This window comes from Gorilla gorilla, chromosome 1 (genome assembly GCF_029281585.2).
Source record: "Gorilla gorilla gorilla isolate KB3781 chromosome 1, NHGRI_mGorGor1-v2.1_pri, whole genome shotgun sequence".
NCBI classification, from domain to species: Eukaryota; Metazoa; Chordata; class Mammalia; order Primates; family Hominidae; genus Gorilla; species Gorilla gorilla.
This window is the reverse complement of record NC_073224.2, coordinates 46,667,602-46,694,305: the sequence shown is the minus strand read 5'-3', so window position 1 is coordinate 46,694,305 and position 26,704 is coordinate 46,667,602. Positions and strand designations below refer to the sequence as shown.

The window sequence follows — 26,704 nt, the reverse complement described above, 5'->3', positions numbered from 1 at the left end:
TTATATGCTTGGTTTTTTATTTAATTTCTGCTCTTTATTATTTCATCCCTCTACTTTCTTTGGATTTAATTTGCTGTTTTTGTTAACTTTTTTTTTACAATGAGTTTTTTTTTTAATTATACTTGAAGTTCTGGGATACATGTGCAGAACATGCAGATTTGTTACATAGGTATACATGTGCCATGGTGGTTTGCTGCACTGATCAGCCGGTCATCTACATTAGGTATTTCTCCTAATGCTATCCCTCCCCTAGCCTCCCACTTGCCGACAGGCCCTGGTGTGTGATGTTCCCCTCCCTGTGCCCATATGTTCTCATTGTTCAATTCCCACTTATGAGTGAGAACATGCGGTGTTTGGTTTTCTGTTCCTGTGTTAGTTTGCTGAGAATGATGGTTTCAAAGGATTATAAATCATTCTACTATGAAGGCACATGTACACGTATGTTTATTGCAGCACTATTCACAATAGCAAAGACTTGGAACCAACCCAAATGCCCATCAATGTTAGACTGGATAAAGAAAATGTGGCACATATATACCATGGAATACTATGCAGCCAAAAAAATGAATGAGTTCATGTCCTTTGCATGGACATGGATGAAGCTGGAAACCATCATTCTTATTTTTGCTAACTTCCTGAAGTGGATTCTTAGACCATTGTTTTTCAGCCTACCACCTCCCCCCAATATTTTATGCTCAGACCTATAAATTTCCTTCTAAGCACAGATTAGCCACATTCTACAAGTAGTTGTGTAGATCATTTTCATTATCATTCTCTTCAGGATATTTTTTTTTTATTATTATACTTTAAGTTCTGGGATACATGTGCAGAACATGCAGGTTTGTTACATAGATATACACGTGCCATGGTGGTTTGCTGCAACCGTCAACCCATCATCTACATTAGGTATTTCTTCTAATGCTATCCCTCCCCTAGCCCTCCATCCCCCGACATGCCCCAGCATGTGATGTTCCCATCTCTGTGTCCATGTGTTCTCATTGTTCAATTCCCACTTATGAGTGAGAACATGTGGTGTTTGGTTTTCTGTTCCTGTGTTAGTTTGCTGAGAATAATGGTTTCCAGCTTCATCCATGTCCCTGCAAAGGACATGAACTCATCCTTTTCTATGGCTGCATAGTATTCCATGGTGTGTATTTGTGCCACATTTTCTTTATCCAGTCTATCATTGATGGGCATTTGGGTTGGTTCCAAGTCTTTGCTATTGTGAATAGTGCTGCAATAAACATACATGTGCATGTGTCTTTATAGTAGAATGATTTATAATCCTTTGCCTATATACCCAGTAATGGGATTGCTGGGTCAAATGGTATTTCTGGTTCTAGATCCTTGAGGGATCGCCACACTGTCTTCCACAATGGTTGAACTAATTTACACTCCCACCAACAGTGTAAAAGCATTCCTATTTTTCCACAACCTCTCCAGCATCTGTTGTTTTCTGACTTTTTAATGATCGATATCTTCAGGATATTTCTTATTTGTATTGTGATTTCTTCTTTGATCCATGGATTATTTTGAAGTATATTTTAATCTCTAGTTATTTTCGTTTAGATTTCTATACATTTTCTAGCTATATTTTTGTTTCTGATTTCTAGTTTAATTCTGTAGTGGTCATGTTACCAGTGGATGTCTTGACTATGAGTCGTCCAGATTCTTGGTGTTTTGAACAAAGAATTGGACAAAATGCATGAACAAACCAACGAAAAAATAAAGCAATGAACGCATAGATTTATGCTAGCATAGATTTAAGCATAGTGAAACGAAAGTACACTCCACAGAGCAGCCCAAGAGCACTGGCTACAGAATTTTCTGGAGTTTAAATACGCTCTAGCGGTTTCCCATTGGTTACTTGGCTACATCCTATGTAATGAAGGATGGGCCTGTGACCAGTCTGATTGGTTGGAGGAGGCGACCAATCAGAGGCTGAAGTGAAGTTACAGCGTTACACATGAAGACTTGGCTGGTCACCAGTCTGATTGTGGGAGGAGACCAATCAGAGGTACTTCCCATTTTTCATCTGCCACACAGTGCAAAGGGAGTAGCCTCTGATGCTTTTGTTACTTGGGTATGGAGAGGTGGGGTTTTACTTTTGATTCAGTTCTAGGAAGTCAGCATGGCCTTAGGTTTCCTGCCTTCGGACTTTATTCTCCTGCCCCATTTAGAAAACATCCTCTTCATGCTTCCAATTTGTGAAATGTATTGAGACTTAATTAATTGCTCAGCATATAATCAATTTTGGCAGATTTCCACGGGCACTTGAAAAAAAAAAAAGAATTCTGCAGTTGTTGAATATACATCATTTTTTTTTTTTAGAGCTGTGGTTCTCACCACTGTTTTAAAAGTTAAGAACCACAGGTCATATTCCGTGTGTGCACACATGCTATTTTTTCTATGGTAAGGAAATACTTCATCTTGTTTTGTAGGTGCTATGCAATATGCAGATGGTAAATTAAAATGCTTAAAATATATCCATGCCTAAATCCTTTTATAGATATATCATTTATATAAAAATCGGGGTATAAAATTAGGTAATAAAGCAAGAACTAAAGTAATGGGAGGGCATCATCACGTGGTGTTTGATAGTTCCACTAGAAATTTCTTCTTAAGGTTGATGTTTACAGTGTAATTTAACAATAATAATATAAATTTTGTTACTTTATAAAATTATTTAAAAATTTTTCTTATATCAATTACACTTAAGCCAACTCTTAGTACACTAAGTAGAATAAAAACAGATTGCAAACATTTAAAAAGGAGGGATCTTCATAACTATATTTTTTAATGAAATTTTTATTCCACCTACATTTGTGTGTTCTACACTTTAAAAAATAAAATGCAAAAATAAAGTGAAAAGTAAAGATAAAAGGTTGGTATTACTATTTTCAAAACTTGGAGGATATGGTGTGGCTAAAATAAATTTTATATATTCACAGCTTTAATGTTGTTTCTCTCAAATCCAGAAAACAGTAGTGAAGTCTACCCATTGAGCCCACTTAACATCTTTAAATATCACAAACCCATTTTGTGTAACTTGTGCCTTGGTCTCTGGAGCAAGAGTTACGCTAAATCTGAACTAGCGCCAGATGCCTGGAGCTCAGCTGTGAAAATACACTTAGTTGGCCCACAGCTAGGCAAGGACCTAATATAAAAAAGCAAACCAAAGGAAATAAGGTGTAACATCATTACCAAACCGAAATTATACTGTGCTGGCATATCAAAAGGAACCTCAGAAGAGGATTATTATATTGAGGAAAAATATAACCACAGGCAGAAAAAAAATACTCTGATCAAGAAAACAGGCCTGGCGCAGTGCCTTATGCCTGTAATCCCAACACCTTGAGATACCGAGGCAGGCGGATTGCTTGAGCCTAGGAATTCAGGATCAGCCTGGGCAACATGGCAAGACCCTGTCTCTGCAAACAGTTTTTAAGATTAGCCAGGCATGGTGGCTCATGCCTATAGTTCCAGCTACTTGGGAGGCTGAGGAGGGAGGATCACTTGAGCCTGGGAGGTCAAGACTGCAGTGAGCCATGTTCACTGGATCATGAACTGGACCATGTTCATTTTGTACCAACATTCTTTCTCTTTCATCCTCCCTCCTGGATCCTACATTGTTTAGGCATCTACTCTTTTCCATATAGATATGAAGAGTGAAGCTGGCCCCATCCCCAGCTTCAAATTTTGATGGCTTCTGGTTAATTTAAGCCAATTATGGTCATCCCATTTCTTCTACCAGTGATGGATTTAGGAATAGACATGTGACCCAGGCCTGTACATTAAGATCTGTGAGGCAATATGCTCAAGACTTCTAGGAAAGATCACCACTCTTCTAAGAAAAAAGGTAAAGGAGTAGATGGTGTGCTGACTCCCAAAACCACTTACGTTGGAAAATTTTTAATTGACTTCGTGTTGCAGTATTTAGGTATTACCCTTTAATTCAGTGGCTAATTAAATATGTACTTTTAAAGGGGCAGAGGATGTCAGTTTAATGATTAATAAACTATATCCATTGAGAATGTATTTGGAAACAGTAGAAAATCCAACTATTATAGTTTTTTTTCTTTTTCTTTAACAAATAGGGATTTGTCTCAGGCATCAAGTTTGGAGGTAGGTATTTAGTGATGTTTCAGATACCCGGGCTTTTCATTTTCCTGCTTCTGCCTTCCTAGCTTTCATTCTCGTACTTGTCACTGTATGGTCACAAGGTAGCTGCTGCTACTCCTCCAAGAGGGAAGCAGGGGAAAGGCAAAGGGACAAAGGGGCATGCCAGTAGAGTCTACCTGCTTTTATCAGGAAAACAAAACTTTCCTGGAAGGTTCACTCTGAAATCTGCTTAGATCTCATTGGCCACTCCTAATCAGAATGCTGCTTAGGAGAAAAAGAGGTTATGGATGGAGTCAAGTCAGTCTGCCAGCGGTGGCAGCCACACATACTTACCTACCACATAAACGGATCAAGCCAATTAACTGCCTAAAACCACTTGTCTCTTTACTATTCTGGAATTCTGTGGGTTTTTTGGCTATGACTTGCAACATGTCTAATCTGTCTTCTTGAATTTAGCTTCAACTTTATTAATTTAGCCACTTTTTTACTTTTTGCTTATGTTATAAACTAAAGTTAGTACAGCCGGCCCTCCATGTCTGTAGGTTCTGCATCTGTGAATTCAACCAACCTCAGATGGAAAATATTTGAAAAAATGTATGGTTTCATCTGTACCAAACATATACAGACTTTTTCTTATTATTTCCCACACAATATAGTATTACAACATTTACATAGCATTCACATTGTGTTAGACATTGTAAGTAACATAGAGATGATTTAAAGTATATGGGAGGATGTACTTAGGTTATATGTAAATACTACACCATTTTATAACAGGTACTTGAGCATTTTTGCATTTTGGTATTTGAGAGGGAATGGTGGGGTTAGAACCAGTTCTCCGCATATACTGAGAGATGACTCTGTGGTTAGACTATTAGACTCACTAGGTAAGACATTTAGTTTTTCTTTTTTTTTCAAAATTGGGGCCTCTGAGCAAATATGTAAATTTGTGCTACATTTGTGCAAATTATCATTTTTCATTTAAACCAAGCATTTTGGTAATTTTTAAATGAAGCTTATAGTTCTTATGTAACTTTTTATCTTAGGAAGAACAGAGGAACTATTGAATATTTGAACTGAACTCCTTAACAATGATAATACAAACTACTGTTTCAGGGTCCCTTTTGAGAAAAGAGATGCACAGTTCATTAAAAGAAAAAAAAAAGATCAGTGTTTAAATTTAATGTTTAGTACTGCATTCAGGATTTATCTACAAAGACTTAGCTGTTCTTAAATTATGTATTGGACTCTGTTTCCTTATTTCCCTCCTGCCCCCAACTCTGTCCTTGTTCGTAGATATGTTTATTCTCAATCACCGAGGTAAATCATTGAGGTATAAATTAAAAGGATAATTTAAGAGTGAAAGAAAATGTGGTTTCATGTTAACTGCTAGAGGTAGAGATGTCTACTATAGACAAGATGGCGTCATAATTTATAAAGAATACAGACACAGATGTAGAGTGGGATAGAGTGCCCTTATAATGGAGAAGAGAGAACACAGCCTCCAGTCTTTGCTGATTGATGGATGTTCGCAAACAGGGAATGGGCCTGATTCACAGTGCACCTCATTCTAGGATTCTGGATCCAGGACAGATGTAGAAAAACATTTCTGACACCGCTAGCTGAATGCTAGTTTAAGTTCATCTCAGTAACTGAAGAATGTAGGTGAGTTCTTGTTGAACATAGGTGAAGAACAAGCAGAGGTGTTATGTTTGTTTTTCCAACCATATTTGTATCGCTTTGACCCTAGGGTGGCCACAGATCACGGGGTAATAGATGAAGTATGTATACATCAGGATTGTTTTGAGAGAGACAAATAAGCTGTTTAACTAATACTTATCACTCCCTAATTTTTATGATACATAACAGGATCTTTCTTCATATATGACTTTTATTTTTCCTAATCTTATTATGCAGGAGGCAAGGAGTGGGAAACCAGATCATTTTATTTGTGCCTCTGAACTAGGGAAAAAGAGAAGTCATTAGTAAATCTAATAGTTATGTTGCCATCAATTTTTTGATCCAGTTTTCAAAAGTTATTTACAATTATTGTAGACTATACTGTGTGTTGAGGCTAATTGGAAACAGTGACCAGATTCTTAATCATTATCAGGAAACTGCATTCAGAGAATGAGAAGAACACCCCCGCTGGATGAATTGCAGCCACCACCATATCAGGATGACAGTGGTTCTCCCCATCTGTCATGTACACCCTCAGAAATTGGGGACAGTAAATGTGAATTTTCCCACTGCAGCAACAGTCCAAGATGCTCATATAACAAGTGCCCAAGTGAAGGAAGCACAGGTCATGAAATAGAAAGTTTTCATAATAAAGGATATGAAGAAGATGTTCCAAGTGACAGCACTGCAGTCCTGAGCCCTGAAGTAAGTAAAAGCACATAGAAGTTTGAAAATGAATGTTATTTGGAGGATAATAATCCTGTCCTTCTCCTCTTGGTAAGAAGAATTGATTTTATCACTTATTCCTTTGTAACTTATAGTACAGTGTCCATCCTTAATCTAATCTTTATCCAACAAACTTATCAGGAATGTCCCAACTAGTCTTCAGCTGCCCCCACTCCCCAACCCCAAGCCCCACCACCAAAAGAAGATGGGTACCTAAAGATGTTTTTTTTAAATACTTTGTATAAAACATTCTGGAATAATTTATCTGTTTATTTCGTCTTGAGGTTACTATTTGTATTATTTTTATTTTATTTTGGATTTTTTTACTATTGGGAGGTTACTCAATGTTTCACATCTTTCAAAATAATCTTATTGTATTTTCATATCATAGAAAATGCAAGGGATAAATGATGATCAGCTTTACTAATGAAATTTGAATCCATGGCTTCATGCATTCAGAGTGGCTGGTTGGTTGAGCTTTAAGTTTACTTACTGTTTTGGAGCAAAAATGTGAAAATTACAACAAAAATAATTTTGTGGCAGTTTTGAAGTATTACTGTATTCTAAAAAGAATTTGTTTTAATGTTTCTGTCATAATGAAAACTATATAAAGACAATCTAGAGTTTTTATAAGTTAGTATTTAGATTTACTTTCAAGTGTTTTTGTTTTTGTTTTGAGACAGAGTCTTTCTCTGTCACTCAGAACAGAGTGCAGTGGCACAGTCACAGCTCACTGCAGCTTCCTCCCACCTCAGCTTCCCAAGTAACTGATACTACAGGTGTGCACCACCACACCCACAAATTTTTTAATTTTTTTGTAGAGACAGGCTCTCACTATGTTGCCCAGGCTGGTCTCAAATTCCTGGGCTCAAGCAATCTTCCTGCCTCAGCCTTCCAAAGTGCTGGGTTTGCAGGCATGAGCCACTGCACCCAGCCTACTTAAAAGTTTTAGATTGCAAATTTTTACTGTTTTTGTTCCAGACAACATTCAGTAATACTGAAATATGTCCGTATTCTTACCAGATGAATTTTCAGATCTGCTGCCAAAATTAAATAATAGGTATAGTTTCCTAATACCCAGAACAATTAAGCTATGGATAGAATTTCCTTAATTTTAGGTTTTTCTTCTATAATTGTTAAAACTACTTTGTATCTGTTATTGCTTTTTTTAGTATTTCTAGTATTACAGTATCTGACCGAGAAGAAAATTGTACATTGATATTTTAAGTTTAATATATCATTATTTTATGATTTTTCATGATGAATGTTTTTTTGTGTTCCATTACCTAAACAAATTTGAGACAGCTGTTTTGTAGCTTTGTGAACTACATATATAGCTCACAAGTTAACAGTGAAGCCTGGATTGTGGGATTAATAAACAACAACAATAATACCTATCACCACTTGTGTCAGGAATTTTGCTATGAGCTTTATGTAGTCTGCTCATTTAATTCTAACAACCACATTTTTAGGAAGTTATTATTTCCATTTTATAAATGAAAACATTAAGAGTCAGAGAGCTAAACAATTTGACCAAGTAGAAGCAGCTCTTAAATAGTGAAACTATAGTTCCAACCCAGGTCTGTCTGACTGCCAAAACAGTGCTCTTAACAACTATATTATATTGCCTTTTTTGATCCAAAATGTTGTGTGAGAAATTACTTTGATTCAGTGGTACCCTCCAAACATTACCAGGCAAACTCTCTCAGAGGAGTAAAGGACCAAAGTAAGATGCTCAAATTATTGTGTGTGTGTGTGTGTGTGTGTGTGTGTGAGAGAGAGAGAGAGAGAGAGAGAGAAAGAGAGTGTGTTTTAATCCATTTCACATACAAAGCAAGAAGTAAGAGGAGCTGGATGAAATCAGAAATCCATTAACACACCTGGGGATAAGCTGTAAGTGAGTATCGGTAGCAAGACCTCACTGTGTGAGTCCTGTTTTATGCAGTGCCCATACATCCTGTCTCACTGTCTCTTTTCCATAAGCATTCCTATTTATGATGTAACAAGGACCAGAGTTGAGATTTGAACAAGGGTATCAAGAGCCAACAGCACACACTTGTTTCTTTTGTGGGAGAGATATAGTTATACTCCTGGCCACCACTGAAGCTTGTCAACCTACTAGGCGGTTGTAGGTTTTATCTGCATTTATTAAGTAGAGCACATGGGTGACAGAGCTGTCAGCCCAGAGGCTACATGATTGTGGCTTGTGCATTTCATCCCTTTCTATAGGTAACACTCATTTGATCTGTCAAATTTTCTATTTAATCTTTCTTTGGCATATGTTATAAGTTATTAACTATTTATATTTAATATCTTGTGAATTCTGCCTGTGTCTCACAAGCTGCTTCTTTACTCGCTATCTATAGTTATCACACACTGAGTTTTGTCCGTATTTCAGAAGCTGCTAACTTGCTATCTGTAACCACTTCTTTGGAATTTCCTCCATCCTGCTTATTTTTGTGTCTTCTGTAGTAGCATTGAATGTACTCAAACAATATAGCAAATGCACATTACAGAAATATTTAGATGTGAATGCCGATAGCCTATGCTAATATAAAATTCACTTTTGTGTTTTTTCAAGTTTATTTTGCATCCTTGTAATAGATATTATGTGTCAGATAGAAAATTCTCACTTTTCTCTTGGTTTAATCCAGGCTGTAGCTATCTTAGAGCCTATCTACATACATGATTAAACTGAGAGAGGAGAGAGGGTTCAGAAGAATTCCATGGGAAGGAGTTTATAAACGCTGTTGATGACCTATTGCTATCTAAATAAAGATTTTTTAAAACTGGTCCCATACGTTGAAAGGAAGGATTGTTTGCTTATTGCCTGTTTTCAGAATGCAGATAATGTCTTTTATCTGTCAGTGTCCCACCCTTTCAACATTGGGTTTCATAAGAGTTGTTGGAATTTTGAAAAAAAAGAAAAAACAATCAGGGAGGCACCAAGAGAAGTAAAATTCAAAAATAGCTATCTAGGACCTGATAAACATTTTTATTGCCTGAAAATCTTAGCTGTCGTGATGCTATTTTAGAAAATATTTAATTGAAATACCAAAGCCATATAATTAATAATCTTTAATTACCAATTATAAAGTAGTATACATTAACACATTTTGCTCTAAATTGTAAATTTTTTAACAGAATAAGAATATGTTTTGATTTTCTTATGCTACATTAAAAACTGAATTCTCTTTTGGGAATTTATTTCTTCTCCCCAAGTACTGTTCTTCTGTTGTTTTTTTTCCTGCATACATTATACCAACTAGCATATAAGATTTATAAGATCAAGGACTAACTGGGCATGGTGGCTCACACCTTTAATCCCAGCACTTTGGGAAGCCAAGGCAGGAGGGTTCCTTGAGCCCAAGAGTTTAAGACCAGCCTGGGCAACATAGACTTTTGTCTCTGTTAAAAATCAAAAAATTTAGCCAGGTGTGGTCGTGTATGCCTGTGATTCCAGCTACTCAGGAGGCTGAGGCAGGAGGATCACTTGAGCATGGGAGGCCAAGGCTGCAGTGAGCCATGATTGTGCCATTGCATTCCAGCCTGGTAAACAAAGCAAGACCCTGTTTCAAAAAAAAAAAAAAAAATTAAGGAATCATGTCTTTTTGGTTCTCTCTGCAGAAAGAAGCACTCTCCCGACCTAAAACAGGGGTTGGCACATAGTAGATACAGTAGTTACGGTACATGTTAAGCTGCTACAACAAAAAGACCCCTAGCCCCCACCAAATACAATGGCTAAAGAACACAGAAACTTAATTCTCTTTTGTTTAACAACAGTGCAGGGTGAGCAGGGGGCTTTGCTCTATGAGATTATTCAGGAACCCAGTTCCTTCTCTTCTGTTTCTGTGCCTTCCCCTAGGGTATTGTCCTAGTCCACATGGTCTAGGCTGAGCTGACCCACACATGTCCTAGTCCACATGTCTGAGCTGACCCACACATCCTGTCTGTATATCTGCTTGTGAGAAGAGTGAGACAGAGAGTAGAGAGGAAGTAATTTCTTATATAAACCTGATCTGAATGTTTCACACATAAATTATTTTTGCCTCCCATTGGCCAAAGCTGAGTCATGTAGTCGTATGAGCTATAATAGAGGCACTGAAGTATAGTCTCTTGTGGACAGTGTTTTTTTTTTTTTTTTTACACAAATTCTCACCCTGTCACTGAAGCTGCAGTCCACTGGCATGATCTTGGCTCACTGCGACCTCTGCCTCCCTGGCTCAAGCGATTCTCCTGCCTCACCTACCTGAGTAGCTGGGACTACAGGCACTTGCCACCCATGCCCAGTTAATTTTTGTATTTTTAGTAGAGATGGCCATGTTAGTAGAGATTCACCATGTTGGCCAGGTTGGTCTCGAACTCCTGACCTCAAGTGATCTGCCTGCCTCAGCTCCCCAAATCTTGTGGGTAGTATTTCTAGCTAACACTCAGGAAGGTTTTGTTTTGTTTTATTTTGTTTCGTAAATGGAAAAAGAGAAGACTGAGATTCAGTAGTATTCACTGCCACTCAAAATTTAGAAAATTTTAGAAATTTATTAAATTGGCCCACATTTTGAAATGAGAATTATTTAAGATTTATTAAAATACTTGAAGAGGCAAAGTGGTATAGTTGAAAGGTCAGAGACGTAGGTTTGACATTGTTGGTAACTAGCTAAAACCCCTATTACATTCTAGATAGATAGACTGGCAGGAATTTGAGACAATTACAGGAAAAATGGTTATAATTTCTTTTAATTTCATAATTAAAATCTACCGTTTCAGCCTTTCTTGAACTTTTAAAATGTGTGTTCTGCCATTTTCAATAGTCATTAATGTTAGAAAATAATATGTTTTTAATTGTGTTTAGAAATTGAAGTAAATACAGTCTATGTTATGGAAAGTAAATATTCGACCGCTAATATTTTGAGACCTTTATTTATACTTTCATATTTCACATTTCCATTGATTTTTAAGTCTAAATATCTTTATATTTTATTAGAGATGGGGGTGTTTTAAAACAATCTCTGAAAACGGAACCAAATTTTTCCATAGCGTTGTAATTTTATTTATGTTCTCTTTCTCTGCAGCCTGATACTGTGCTGTCAATGGCATTGTAAATGAAATTGAAAGTAAAATGTAGTAGTTTTCTACAAAAGGAGCAGATATACCCACTAAAGGATATATTTTAAATTCTCATTTATAAAAACATACATCACACTTTCTCAGAATTGTAATGGTGAATATTAAATTCTAAACGTGTCTTTATTATCATAAGTTTTGAATTTAACTTACTGCCTATGCTAATCTAGCTCTATAGGGTAGCTGTTGGTTGTAGTTGACTGTTAATTATTATTGTATTACTTTCTTTGTGGCAGAATTGTTTTCACATCTTCTAAAGAAATATCAAGTATTTATTTACATGCTAGGTTAAATAATTGAGTTAAAAACTCTAACATTTAAATTTTCTTTTCTTAGGATATGTCAGCTCAAGGATCATCTTCGCAGCTTCCTAAACCTTTTGATCCTGAGCCAGAAGCTAAATATGGCACACTGGATGTGACTTTTGACTATGACTCACAAGAACAGAAGCTTCTGGTAACAGTGACAGCTGTCACAGACATCCCAACATATAACAGGACAGGTGGCAACTCATGGCAAGTACACCTTGTTCTTCTACCTATAAAGAAACAGAGAGCAAAAACCAGCATCCAGAGAGGACCATGCCCTGTCTTCACAGAAACATTTAAATTTAATCATGTTGAATCTGAGATGATTGGAAATTATGCAGTTCGGTTTAGACTGTATGGTGTACATCGCATGAAAAAAGAAAAGATTGTGGGGGAAAAGATTTTTTATTTAACAAAATTGAATCTTCAAGGGAAAATGTCATTGCCTGTGATATTGGAACCTTCTTACAATCATTCTGTGAGTATCTCATCAAATGGCCTGAGTACAGTTTATGTTCATGGTTTATAGTATGCACAATTTTAAAAATCTTTAATCAAGCCAACAAGTTTGTCAGTCTATTTTTTTACATAGTAATCATGCCTTTACAAAAATATCTAAGCCCTGGATAGATAGATATACTTTTTCTTACCTAAAAAAGTTGCCCTTGAAGATAATTTGTGATTTATGTCTTTTATTTTATCCTTCACAGAGTTTTGGCCCAGGGTTTTACATGTTTTTTGTTGTTGTTGTTGAACATTTATTAAATGTTTGATTATGAAGTCATCCAAACTCCTTATAGAATTTATTATTTTTTTTCCAGGTTAAAACTAGGCAATACATTAAGAAGTATCAGCCCCATATGTTATTTGCTGTATGGCAGAAAGGATTTGCCCTTACAGAATATATACCGCTCCCTAGGTCCTGACTGGATATGTTTCCAGAACTTCTGTGAAATTATTTTAAAATTTCAAAATAAATCTGGCCTCATTAGACTTTCCACCCTTTTTAAACAGATTGTAAAGTATTTCAGGAGAACCCTTAAGCTTAGTACTTTGAGCTAGTTCTCTCTTTTCTCTTTTTGTCCTCCAGATGATAATCACATATAAATCTCTCTCTCTGTCTTCATATTTTTAACTAAATTCCCACAAGGCATTGCAAATCACAGGAGAGAAATGTCTGCACTGTTTATTTAAACCAGGGAAATACATTATGCCACATAGTTATTTAGATTATGAAAAAATCTGTGATATGCTGTAAGTGTGCATTATGGTTTATATTTATTCATCTCTGTTATATTGAATACAAAGCATTTTTAAAATATAAATATACAGATTTTAGAATAGATTTATATTTTAAAATAAAGGTATACTATTTTAGTGTTGTTTTAAGCTTTTAAATGTGTAAGCTTCAGTCCAAGTAGTTTAGGGTCTCATCTCATTTACATCAGGCAACATTTTATGTTGTAAGACCTTGATTCACAGTCAACACCATACCAGTTTAACTAAATGATTTCAATGTCTTTAAGTACAAAATGATGATGTAAATATAGTATATTCATATGGGTTTCTAGGATAAGACTTAATCTCTGTTGGGAAAATTGATAACTTGTTATCCTTTTAAATTTTCAGAATTATTTTGGGGAAATACCTTTTAAAAATAATAGCAGCTTAAAAGAGGGGAGAAAAAAGAGTTCAGGCAATATTTCGGGGGGGAAGAACGAATTTTTCATAAAATTTAATAATCTACAGTTATTAATATGATTTCTAAACTTCTTCATTATTTGGTCTGAGTGATCACTAGTTACTCTGTGGAAAATAAATCCTTATATAGAAATAACTCATTTAAATTAGAAGAGAAAGACTGTGTCATCAAGAGGTATGTAATTTATCTGTTCCCAATTAATTATGTTTTAATTACATTCATTTCACAAAGAGAATGAAGCCATAGAAAATAATACTGTCTTATCTCTGTTCAAACTAAGCAATTTTTTAATGGACCTACATTACGTGTGTTAGCTTCTAGTCATTGATTCTGTAATCTTTTTCTGCCAACCAGTACAATAATTTCTGAGGAAAAAGTGCCAGATAAATAGCTTCTAAGACATAACTTTTTTTTTTTAACTTTTATTTTAAGTTCAGGGGTACATGTGCAGGTTTGTTATATAGGTAAACTTGTGTCATGGGGGTTTATTTTACAGATTATTTCATCACCCAGGTATAAAGCCCAGGACCTAATAGTTAATTTTCCTGATCCTCTATCTTCTCCCACCTGCCACCCTCTGATAGGCCCCATTGTCTGTTGTTCTCCTCTAAAGATGTAACATTTATATTTGAATAAAACTATCCATCCTCTGCCCTTTCTCTGTGTTGACATGCTTCTCAAATTCAGTACCCTGTATTTAATTGTTCTTTTTTGTCGCTTTCCTTCTTTCTCCACCTTCTCAAAATCTCATTGGTTGCTTTTGGCTTCTGTGCTATCAGTTGTTTAGTCATTAAAATATACCAATAGAATGTATATATTCTATATATACTATAGTATTAATGTTCTCCCTGCTTAAGTTTTAATATTAACTTTGTGGGGAGATCTTGTAATTGCAGTTTACTTGGGTGAGTTTGGCTCTAATTTTTGTAAGATGCAATAATATATCTGTAAGAGATACACTCATAATTAAACATTTGTTCTAGTTGCTTTTTTTCCCCAGAGTCAGGGTCTCACTCTGGGAAAAGTCAGAGTCACCCAGGCTGGGGTGTAGTAGTGCAATCATGGCTGACTGTAGCCTGAAACTCCTGGGCTTAAGTGATCCTCCCACCTCAGCCTCTCGAATAGCTAGGACTACAGGTGTACACCACCAGGCCTGGCTAATTTTTTTTTTTTTTTAGAAATCGGGTCTTGCTGTGTTGTCCAGGCTAGTCTTGAACTCCTGGCCTGAAGCAATTCTCCCATGTCAGTCTCCCAAAACGCTGGGATTACAGGCATGAGGCACCATGCCAGGCCTTCTAGTAGCTTTTGAATAATCACTTATTATTGTTGTCATTTTTATTGTAACTTTTGGCAAGGAAAAGTTTTAATGCAGCCAAAGAACTTGCAAACTACCATTAAAACACATTTAAACTTACAGTTTTTTTCATAGATAATAGGAAAATAGAATTTTGCATATAAAATTTAGTTTTATAGCTAGTTTTGCAGGAACCGATTGAGAGAAAAAAAAGACCAATGTCACCAAAATGACTTTCTGAGGACTAAACAGTGAGTTTCCCTGAGAATAAGATTAAAGTTTAACATTAAGGCCAGGCACAGTGGCTCACGCCTGTATTCCCAACACTTTGGGAGGCCGAGGTGGGCAGATCATGAGGTCAGGAGATTGAGACCATCCTGGCTAACACGATGAAACCCCGTCTCTACTAAAAATACAAAAAATTAGCCGGGCGTGGTGGCGGGTGCCTATAGTCCCAGCTACTCGGGAGGCTGAGGCAGAATGGTGTGAACCCGGGAGGCGGAGCTTGCAGTGAGCTGAGATCACGCCACTGCACTCCAGCCTGGATGACAGAGCAAGACTCTGTCTCAAAAAAAAAAAAAAAAAAAAAAAGTTTAACATTAAGATATAGTTTGAAGTGTGCCTTCTTGATCAGTGCATGATAGAAAATATACTTAAGAGTTTAAAAAGCATAATTTCTTTCTACTGACTAGCCCTGTAAACTAAGTAAATCATCTGATTATTTTGGGCATCAGGTTTCTCATTAGTGAAATGAGAGGATTAGACCAAGTGAACTCTAAAGGCCTATCCATCTCTGATATTGTCTAATTGTGCTAGTATATACTGGGAAAGGAGTTAGGCAGGAACAGAAATTGGTGAATTTTAGATGAGTTTTGTATGCTTGATATGACATTTTGTGGCAGACATGTATTATGTTTTCTCTTCTACCTTTTCAGTAACTATCTGGGAATAACTATGTCTACCTCCCTAAGGTAAGCCATAAAATTGACTTTCCCCGTCTCGCTGGTAGATATGGCAGGAGCTGTGTGACCTAGACTCTGCCACTCATACTTATTTTCTGGAAACCTCAATACAGACTGAACAAAGAAGCAGACACTGCAGTCAGATCATGTTTCCATGAAGTTGATGGTGGAGGTATCTGGTGTTCAGAGGCAATAGTAATTCTGTTATAAAATAGCTCTGCTGATGCAGAAATGGTATTGGTACTGGGCCACTAACAGTTGCAGTAGAGGAAAGTCCTTGGCAGAAAAGAATCCAGTGAGAACAGCAGCAGGTTTTCCTCACCTGACCAATTCTGTAGTATGGTTTTTAGACTTCATTCTTGAGAAGCTTAACCATTAACTTGGTTCTTTATTCATCCCTAGCCTTTAATAAATTACTATTCCACTTTATGAGTCAGAGTTAGCGTCTGTTGTTTTCAAATAAGAATCGTGAAATAGCCATATGGTTTACTATTTACTTGCTTTAGTACTGTCTTATGCCAAACTCAGTAGCTAGAATGTTTTCAGTTATCCTTCCTACCATGGCATATATCCCTCTCATAATTTGAACTCATATACACAGCTTTGTTCAGATGGCACTCTTTCTTAGTATTTAACCCCAATTAATTTCTTCACTTGCATTTTTGGTACTATATTACTCTCTGTAACAGTTGCATAAAATAGCCTTTCCCTTTTTCCTCATCCTGGTTTTATGTCTAATTTCAGCTTATTAGATTTGTTAATATTATTATATTTATTGATTGATTAATAATAAAACTCTATTCTTTCTCTCACAAACATACACACAACCCTTCCTGTACAAACAGTACTTAATTAGCCTGATCTCTTCAGAGTGGCTAGCAATAATAATAGTGAGGCTATTGGACAATTCTCAGAATATAGGAGTCTTTATTAAATCCTTGGTTTATTTTCATTATTATATATATGGTTTTTGGTGACTTGCCTTTTAGGAAAACTGATAATGACAAAGCTGTGATGTGTTTCATCTTGAAATAAGGTTCTCTACATTAATAGATGAGCGGCAGGCGTACCTGTTAAGTTTTTTTTCTTTAGACAAATGGTTCTCGAAGTATGATTCCTGGACCAACATCATCACATAGGAACTTGATAGAAGTGCAGATTCTCAGTCCCTCTCCGAAACTTTCTGAATAAAAAAAAACTCTGAGGGTAGGGCCCAGCAATCTGCATTTTAACAAGCACTGTACATGATTCTGATATACATTAAAGTTTGTGAATCACTGCTTTTGACCAGGGTTTGCAAACTATGACTTGTGAGTCAACTCTGGCATGTAGCCTGCTTTGGTAAAGTCTGTTGCTCCTCTCTGCAAAAGCAGCATAGATTACCACTCCGTTGAACTCAGTTGTGGCCAGGTGACTTGCTTTTATCTTCTGCCCGTAACCTTTAAGAATCAGAATAATGCATTCACTACTATGGAAGCATGTGTGGAAATGGAGCCTCTTTGAGCTTTGAAGGAAGCCTCTGTTGCCAATCCAAAATCGATATGTTGTATAAGGAGGAAGTAAACCATTGTTGAATTAAGCTGCTGAGAATTTGGAGTTCTCCATTACTATAGCATAATCTACCCTGGCTGATAAAACATTTGCTCTTCTGACTAAGGAGTACATTAACCCCTGTGGTCGAGAATCAGATGAAGCAGGTAATATAGTTTGGATTTCCCCTCCAAATCTCATGTTGAACATGTTGAAATGTAATCCCCAATGTTGGAGGTGGGGCCTGGTGGAAGGTGATTGGATCCTGGGAGCAGATTTCTCACGAGTGGTTTAGCACCATCCTCTTGCTGCCGTCCTCACGATGGTAAATTATTTCTCATGAGATCTGATTGTTTAAAGGTCTGTGGCATCTCCCCCTCTCCCTCTCTCACTCTTGCTCTCTTCATGTGACATGCCTGCTTCCATTTTTGCCTTCTGCTGAGAGTAAAAGCTCCCAGTGGCCTCCCCAGAAGCTGAGCAGATTGCTGCACCATGCTTGTACAGCCTGCAGAACTGTGAGCCAATTAAACGTCTTTTCTTTATAAATTGCCCAGGTATGTCTTTTTAACAACATAAGAATGGCCTAACACAGCAGGGAATTGACTAACACAGTTGCCTTCTTCTGAAAGAATCTAAGGCACCATATGTGTTGCAGATTTGATTACCTGGGAAGCAGACTCTGAGAGGGAGTTTAGTGTGCCAAATGTTTGTTAAGGAGTGCTCTTGGGATTCATACTTGTAAAAGAGGAGATGGAAGCAGGATTGGGCAGAGAGAAGTCAAGCTGCAGTGCATGCCCAAAGACAGTCTTAGCCTACCCCCAGGGAATTCTGGAACTAAAATAGTCCTTCAGAGTTGTCCCCATTTGGGCTGAGATGGCCAGGCCTTTATACTCCCATCAGTCAGTCATTGCATGTTGGTTGCTGCTTGTATTAGTCTGTTCTCATGATGCTAATAAAGACATACCCAAGCCTGGGTAATTTATAAAGGAAAGAGGTTTAATTGACTCACAGTTCCACAGGGCTGGGGAGGCATCTTGAAACTTACAATCATGGCAGAAAGGGAAGCAAACATGTCCTTCTCCACATGGCGGCAACAAGGAGAAGTGCCAAGGAAAAGGGGGAAAAGCCCGTTATAAAACCATCAGATCTCCTGAGAACGAACTCACTCTTATGAGAACAGCATAAGGGTAACTGCCCCCATGATTAAATTATGTCCCACAGGGTTCCTCCCATGGAGGCGGGATTATGGGAACTACAGTTCAAGGTGAGACTTGGGTGGGGAAACAGCCAAACCATATCATTCTTCCCCTGGCCACCCCCCCAAATCTCATGTCCTCACATTTCAAAACAAAATCCTGCCTTCCCAACAGTCCCCCAAAGTCTTAACTCATTCCAGCATTAAGTCAAAAGTCCAAGTCCAAAGTCTCATGTGAGACAAGGCAAGTCCCTTCCACCTATAAGCCTGTGAAATAAAAAGCAAGTTAGTTACTTCTTAGATGCAATGGGGGTACAGGCATTGAGTAAATACACCTGTTCCAAGTGGGAGAAATTGGCCAAAACAAAGGGGCTACAGGCCCCATGCCAAGTCCAAAATCCAGTAGAGCACTCATTAAACCTTAAAATTCTAAAATGATCTGCTTTGACTCCATGTCTCACATCCAGGTCATGCTGATGCAAGAGATGGGCTCCCACAGCCTTGGGCACCCCTGAAAGGGTGACCTTGGGTGAGGCAGTTCTTTACAGTTGAATCAGTTCCTGAAGGGACTGACATTGAAGGCTGTCTTCCAACAGCCCTCCTGACAGCTAGGGCATCAGTCTCTTCGTAGATAGATAGGGAATTATCTATTGACAATTACAATTGTCAACTACAATTCAAGGTGAAACTTGAGTGGAGAAACAGCCAAACCGTATCATTCTACCCTTGGCCCCTCCCACATCTTATGTCCTCACAATTCAAAACAAAACCATACTGACATTTGATTGACAGTGTATCACAGTGTCTATCATAGCTATAAATCTGGACAGTATAAAAAATACTGTATTTGATTTTTTTAACTGGAAGGCAGACATAGGGCAGATGGGAAGAAATGTAAGAATGCTAATATGCTAATGTAGTTAAGAAAAATGACTAACCCTCTCCTATTTAACTTAGAGAAGGATTATTTAGAAAATAATCAGCAAGGAAGAAATATTTATGTAAAGTTAAACTATTCATTTTATTTCATTTTTTCTATTAAATTTATGTAAGGTAAAATGGATTTTTAAATAAAATAGCTATAGTTTGATCCTATTTTTATAAAAGTATTTCTATTCCTTTTTCTGTTAGTATATATTCATAGAATGATGCCTGCAGGATGTTTACCTAATAGCAATTTAGGTTTAGGTTTATGGTGATTTTTTTTTACTTCTATCTTTGTTTATTTCTGTCTTTGTTTATTTATGATAATCATTTGTCAGTTAAAAAATGGAGGGTCAGAAAGGGCCAGGGAATTTGGACCCTGGTCAGTTTGGTGGGGATGAATAAGTAGATAAGTTCCTTGCTGGATTATTTAAGTCCTTGAAGGGATGGGAGAAAACACAGGACCACAGTGAAAACTTAAATTTTCTTAAGTTCTAATGATAGAGGGTATTTAATATTTTCTTAGATGTCTGTATTTCATTAAATCTGGCTCTTGCTTACACTTCTGTATGAACACAAAGCAGTTCTGGAAGTAGACATGAGAGTACATGATTGTCTTGGGTGAGAAGAGATCTTCAGGAACCCATAGATTTAAAAATTGGAGAAAAGAGAGGTAAAGTAGGAAGAAAGAGGCAGTAAGAGATCATGAAAGCCAAGAATGAAGTTCATGAAGGAAGGAATAATCAGCTTTGTCAGATGTTGCTGATGGAAAGAATAATCTGAATATTAAAAACTGTGTGTTGGATTTAGGATATGGAAGTCATAGATCGCTTTTCAGGGGCTAATTTTGATATTGTGAAGGGGCTAGAATCCAAACGAGAGTGGCAGTCATTTAGACAACTTTTTCACCAAATCTGGCTATAACAATAGGAAGAGAGAACAGTATTTGGAAAGCGAGGGTTTAGGGAGAATGTTTTTGAGGTGAGGAGAGCCTTGGGCATGTTTAAATACTAATGCAAATGATTTGATTTAAAAAAAAAGGACAAATAAGAGAGCCATTAATCAATGTGTTTGGGATATAAACAGAGAGGCAAAAGTGTTAGAGTATTTTCAAGAGATTTACTTAAATGGTAGATCATGAAATAAATAAAGAGAGAAGTGAAGCCAGAAAGGGGATTATGGGCAGGAGAAGTAGAAAGGTTAGTGGACTGAAAGTCCCAAGGATATCAAGAAAGAGTTGTGAGAGGGGTAGCTAAGCTAGAAGTGTTGAAGGATGGCAGACTGGTTGAAAGGGGAATGTTTTCAGTTCATATGGTGTGGAAGGAGAAGGGTCCAGAGTGTGATGGTGGAAGTGGGCATCTGAGATAGAGTAAAAGGTACAATTACTGGAGAGGGATAATTGTCAAGAGGGCTAGGTTCTTAGATAGGCTGAGTGGACACTGAAGTTACAAAAGATGATGACGGAAGTTGAAGTATAAGAAGGTTGAATCCAGAATCAAATTTACAAGAAAAAAACAACTCCATCAAAAAGTGGGCAAAGGATATGAACAGACACTTCTCAAAAGAAGACATTTACGTGGCCAACAAACATATGAAAAAAAGCTCATCATTACTAGGCAATAGAGAAATGCAAATCAAAAACCACAGGATACCATCTCACTCCAGTTAGAATGGCGATCATTAAAAAGGTAGAAAACAGACCGGGCGCATTGGCTCACGCCTGTAATCCTAGCACTATGGGAGGCTGAGGTGGGCAGATGACAAGGTCAGGAGGTTGAAACCATCCTGGCCAACATGGTGAAATCCCGTCTCTAATAAAACACAAAAAATAAGCTAGGCATGGTTGCGCACACCTGTAGTCCCAGCTATTCGGGACGCTGAGGCAGGGGAATCACTTGAACCTAGGAGGTGGAGGTTGCAGTGAGCCAAGATTGCACCACTGCATTCCAGCTTGGCAACAGAGCAAGACTCCGTCTCAAAAAAAAAAAAAAAAAAGAGAAAAAACAAAACAACAACAACAAAAAGGAAACAACAGATGCTAGAGAAATAAGAATGCTTTTACACTGTTGGTGGGAGTGTAAATTAGTTCAGCCATTGTGGAAGACAGTGTGATGATTCCTCAAGGATCTAGAACCAGAAATACCATTTTGCCCAGCATTCCCATTGCTGAGTATATACCCAAAGGATTGTAAATCATTCTGCTATAGAGACACGTACACATGTATGTTTATTGCAGCACTGTTCACAATAGCAAAACTTGGAACCAACCCAAATGCCCATCAGTGATAGACTGGATAAAGAAAATGTGGCACATACACACCATAGAATACTATGCAGCCATGAAAAAGTATGAGTTAATGTCCTTTGCAGGGACATGGATGAAGCTGGAAACCATCATTCTCAGCAAACTAACACAGGAACAGAAAACCAAACACCACATGTTCTCACTCATAAGTGGGAGTTGAACAGTGAGAACACATGGACACAGGGAGGGGAACATCACACACCGAGGCCTGTCAGGGGATTGAGGGTTAGGGGAGGGATAGCATTAGAAGAAATACCTAATGTAGATGATGGGTTGATGGTTGCAGCAAACCACCATGGCACGTGTATACCTACGTAACAAACCTGCAGATTCTGCACATGTATCCCAGAACTTAAAGTATAATAAAAAAAATTTTTAAAAGAAGATTGAATCAAGGACCATTTTCCTCAAGGAGCAAAGAAGAAATGTTCAAGGAATGAAGATGAAATGTCCAGGAGGACAAAATAGCAGGACAGGATGATACAAACTTTAAAGGAAAATAGTTGTTCTTTTCCACAACTTTTAGAGGAGCAATGCTTGAGAAACAGCAGAGAACTTTGCTTCCTGATCTTGAGTCACTTGGGATATGAGGGAATAACCAGAATGAAAAGTCAAGAGGGAATGAAGTATCCTCCAGGAAGAATTCTGTTTCAATTAAGGTGTTGGGAGTCCAAAGCAAAGACTAAAGTTCTAGAAGAGTTTATCGTAGATCAGGGGTACCAAGGAGACATAGTAAAGGATTATACTAAAATGTCAATCTCAGTCATAATTTGATTCTATTTAAATCTCAGATTTCACAAGTCTAATTTAAATCATATCTTTCTAGAAATATATTAGATTGTTATTATTATTCTTATTTTTGAGACAGTTTCGTTCTTGTTGCCCAGACTGTAGTGCAGTGGCGTGATCCCGGTTTACCACAACCTCTGCCTCCTGGGTTCAAGCGATTCTCCTGCCTCAGCCTCCCAAGTAGCTGGGATTACAGGCATGTGCCACCACACCCAGCTAACTTTGTATTTTTAGTAGAGATGGGGTTTCTCCATGTTGGTCAGGCTGGTCTTGAACTCCCGACTTCAGGTGATCTGCCTGCCTTGGTCTCCCAGAGTGCTGGGATTACAGTCATGTGCCACCACACCCAGCTAACTTTGTATTTTTAGTAGAGATGGGGTTTCTCCATGTTGGTCAGGCTGGTCTTGAACTCCCGACTTCAGGTGATCTGCCTGCCTTGGTCTCCCAGAGTGCTGGGATTACAGGTGTGAGCCACCACATTAACATAAACCATTTAACTTATCTATGTAAACCCAAAATCCGGTACTAATTTTCACACACGTCTGTGTGAAGAGACCACCAAACAGGCTTTGTGTGAGCAATAAAGCTTTTTAATCACCTGGGTGCAGGCGGGCTGAGTCCAGAAAGAGAGTCAGCGAAGGGAGATAGGGGTGGGGCCATTTTATAGGATTTGGGTGGGTAGTGGAAAAATTACAGTCAAAGGGGGTTGTTCTCTGGTGGGCAGGGGCGGGGGTCACAAGGTGCTTAGTGGGGGAGTTTCTGAGCCAGGAGAAGGAATTTCACAAGGTAATGTCATCAGTTAAGGCAGGAACTGGCCATTTTCACTTCTTTTGTCATTCAGTTACTTCAGGCCATCTGGATGTATACATGCAGGCTTGGGCCCACAGGCCTGACATTCTGTTTTCTTAATAAGAAAAATAAAACAAAATACTGTTGAAGTGTTGGGGTGGCGAACATTTTTGGGGGTGGTATGGAGAGATAATGGGCAATGTTTCTCAGGGCTGCTTCGAGCGGGATTAGGTTCGGCATGGGAACCTAGAGTGGGAGAGATTAAGCTGAAGGAAGATTTTGTGGTAAGGGGTGATACTGTAGGGTTGTTAGAAGAAACATTTGTTGTATAGAATGATTGGTGATGGCCTGGATGCGGTTTTGTATGAATTGAAAAAGTAAACAGAAGACATGAGGTCCGAATAATAGGAGAAAAACAGATATTAAAGGACTAAGAATTGGGAGGACCCAGGACATCCAATTAGAGAGTGCCTAAGGGGGTTCAGCGGAATTACTTGCTTGGTTGGCAAGTTTTTGGGTTCTATCCTTAATAGAGTCCTCCTTTTTAAGTTGGAGGCTGTGAGGTGAGGTGTGTTTTTAAAAGACCATTAGTCCATTTTACCTTTCCTGAAGGTTGAGGGTGGTAAGGGGTATGAAGGTTTCACTGAGTGCCAAGAGCCTGAGAAACTGCTTGGGAGATTTGACTAGTAAAGGCCGGTCCGTTATCAGACTGTACAGAGGTGGGAAGGCCAAACCAAGGAATTATGTCTCACAGAAGGGAAGAAATGACTGCGGTGGCCTTCTCAGACCCTGTGGGAAAGGCCTCTATCCATCCAGTGAAAGTGTCTACCCGGACCAAGAGGTATTTTAGTTTCCTGACTCAGGGCATGTGAGTTAAGTCAATTTGCCAGTCCTGGGCAGGGGCAAATCCCCGAGCTTGATGTGTAGGGAAGGGAGGGGGCCTGAACAATCCCTGAGGAGTAGTAGAATAGCAGATGGAACACTGAGAAGTGATTTTCTTGAGGACAGATTTCCACGATGGAAAGGAAATGAGAGGTTCTAAGAGGCAGGCTAGCGGCTTGTAACCTACATGGAAGAGGTTATGAAATGATGACAGAATAGAATGGGCCTATGAGGCTGGAAGGAGATACTTTCCTTGGTCCGAAAACCATTTGCCTTGTGTCAGAAGAGATTGATAAGTGGAAGTTTTAGTGGGGGAGTATTTGGGAGTGACTGATGAGAAGGAGAAAAACTGACAGTGAGGGACAGAAGTTGGAAGCTAGCTGCTGCTTTAGCTACCTTGTCAGCAGAAGTGTTGCCCTGAGCGATGGGATCTGATGCCTTTTGATGGCTCTTGCAGTGAATGACTCCAGCTTCCTTTGGAAGCAAAGCAGCCTTGAGAAGAGTTTTTATTAAAGAGGCATTCATGATGGAGGACCCTTCCGTAGTGAGGAAACTTCTTTTTGCCTATATAACAGCATGGTGGTGCAGGATATGGAAGGCATATTTAGAGTCAGTATAAATATTGACATGTAGTCTTTTGCAAGAGTGAGGGCTCGAGTCAAGGCAATGAGTTCGGCTTGCTGAGAGGTGGTGGAAGGGGGCAGAAAGTATATGTGTCAGGTGTGAGGAAGAAAATAGATTTTGCAGGTTTTGAGAACTGTAGAGAGTGAGTTGAGCATAGTTTTTTATTTTGAGGGCCTGTAAAAGTATTAAAGCAGTGGCAGCCACCGCACGCAGACATGAGAGCTAAGCTAAAACAGTAAGGTCAAGTTGTTTGGACAAAAAGGCTATAGGGCGTGGTCCTGGCTCTTATGTAAGAACTCTGACTGCACAGCCCTGCACTTCAGCTGTGTGTAATGAAAAGGGAGTGATGAGTTAGGGAGAGCTAGTGTGGGAGCTGTTTTTTAAGGAATGGAAAGGGGAGTGGGGAAAGGATTTAAGATCTGTGGGGTCAGCTAGGTTTATCTAGAGCAGAATAATGGGTTGTGGAGGGAGGTACTGAGGATAGGAGAGTATATGGGTTTGGCACCATGAGGCGGATAGGCAAAACAATTTAGTTAATAAGGCACAGATCCTGAACTAACTTGTAAGACTTGTCCGGTTTTTGGACAGGTAAAATGGGTGAATTGTAAGGAGAGTTTATAGGCTTTAAAAGGCCATGCTATAACAGGCAAGTGATAACAGGCTTTAATCCTTTTAAAGCATACTGTGGGATGGGATATTGGTGTTGAGCGGAGTAAGGGTGATTAGGTTTTAATGAGATGGTAAGGGGTGCATGATCGGTTGCTAAGGAGGGAGTAGAGGTGTCCCATACTTGTGGATTAAGGTGGGGAGATACAAGGGGAGGATGTGAAGGAAGCTTTGAACTGGGGAAAAGGGTGGCAATGAGGTGTGGCTGTAGCCTAGGAATAGTCAGGGAAGCAGATAATTTAGTTAAAATGTCTCCACCTAATAAGGGAGCTGGGCAGGTGGGGATAACTAAAAAGGAGCGCATAAAAGAATGTTGTCCAAGTTGGCACCAGAGTTGGGGAGTTTGAAGAGGTTTAGAAGCCTGGCCATCAATACCCACAACAGTTATGGAGGCAAAGAAAATAGGCCCTTGAAAAGAAAGTAATGTGGAGTTGGTAGCCTCCATATTGATTAAGAAGGGGACGGGCTTACCTTCCACTGTAAGAGTTACTGAAAGAGTCTGTGATGGTCCAGGAGGCTTCTGAGGCAATCGGGCAGTGTCAGTCTTCAGCCGCTAAGCCGAGAAGATCTGGGAAGGAGTCAGTCAGAGAGCCCTGGGCTAGAGTTCCAGGGGCTCTGGGAGTGGCTGCCAGGCAAGCTGGACAGTCCGATTTCCAGCGGGGTCCCTCACAGTTGGGACATGGTTTAGGAGGAATCCCGGGCTGCAGGCATTCCTTGGCCCAGTGGCCAGATTTCCAGCACTTAAAGCAAGATCCTGGGGGAGGAGGTCCTGAAGGAATGCCTGACCACTGCGGCTTAGGTGTTTTGAAGTTCTTGTGTGCTGGAGATGTGGCTGGGGTTCCTCTCTCAGCAGAGGCAGGTAATTGCAACTCTTCTCTATTATTGTACACCTTGAAGGCAAGGTTAATCAAGTCCTGTTGTGGGGTTTGAGGGCTGGAATTTAATTTTTGGAGCTTTATTTAATGTTGGGAGTGGATTGGGTAATAAAATGCATATTGAGAATAAGATGGCCTTCTGACCCTTCAGGGTCTGGGGCTGTAAAGCGTCTAAGGGTTGTTGCCAAACGGGCCATGAACTGGGCTGGG

The 26,704-nt window shown here is 38.7% G+C and overlaps 1 protein-coding gene across 4 annotated transcripts in view; it reads left to right on the top strand.

The window, feature by feature from the left end:
• SYT14 (synaptotagmin 14) overlaps nucleotides 1–26,704 on the top strand; it is a 231,059-nt gene that overhangs the window by 150,210 nt on the left and 54,145 nt on the right. For all 4 annotated transcript variants that reach the window (XM_004028341.5, XM_004028339.5, XM_019030212.4 and 1 more), the window contains 2 exons: nucleotides 6,236–6,507; nucleotides 11,986–12,435. In XM_004028341.5, coding sequence (XP_004028390.3) covers nucleotides 6,236–6,507; nucleotides 11,986–12,435 — 722 coding nt within the window. The remainder of the gene's footprint in view (nucleotides 1–6,235; nucleotides 6,508–11,985; nucleotides 12,436–26,704) is intronic.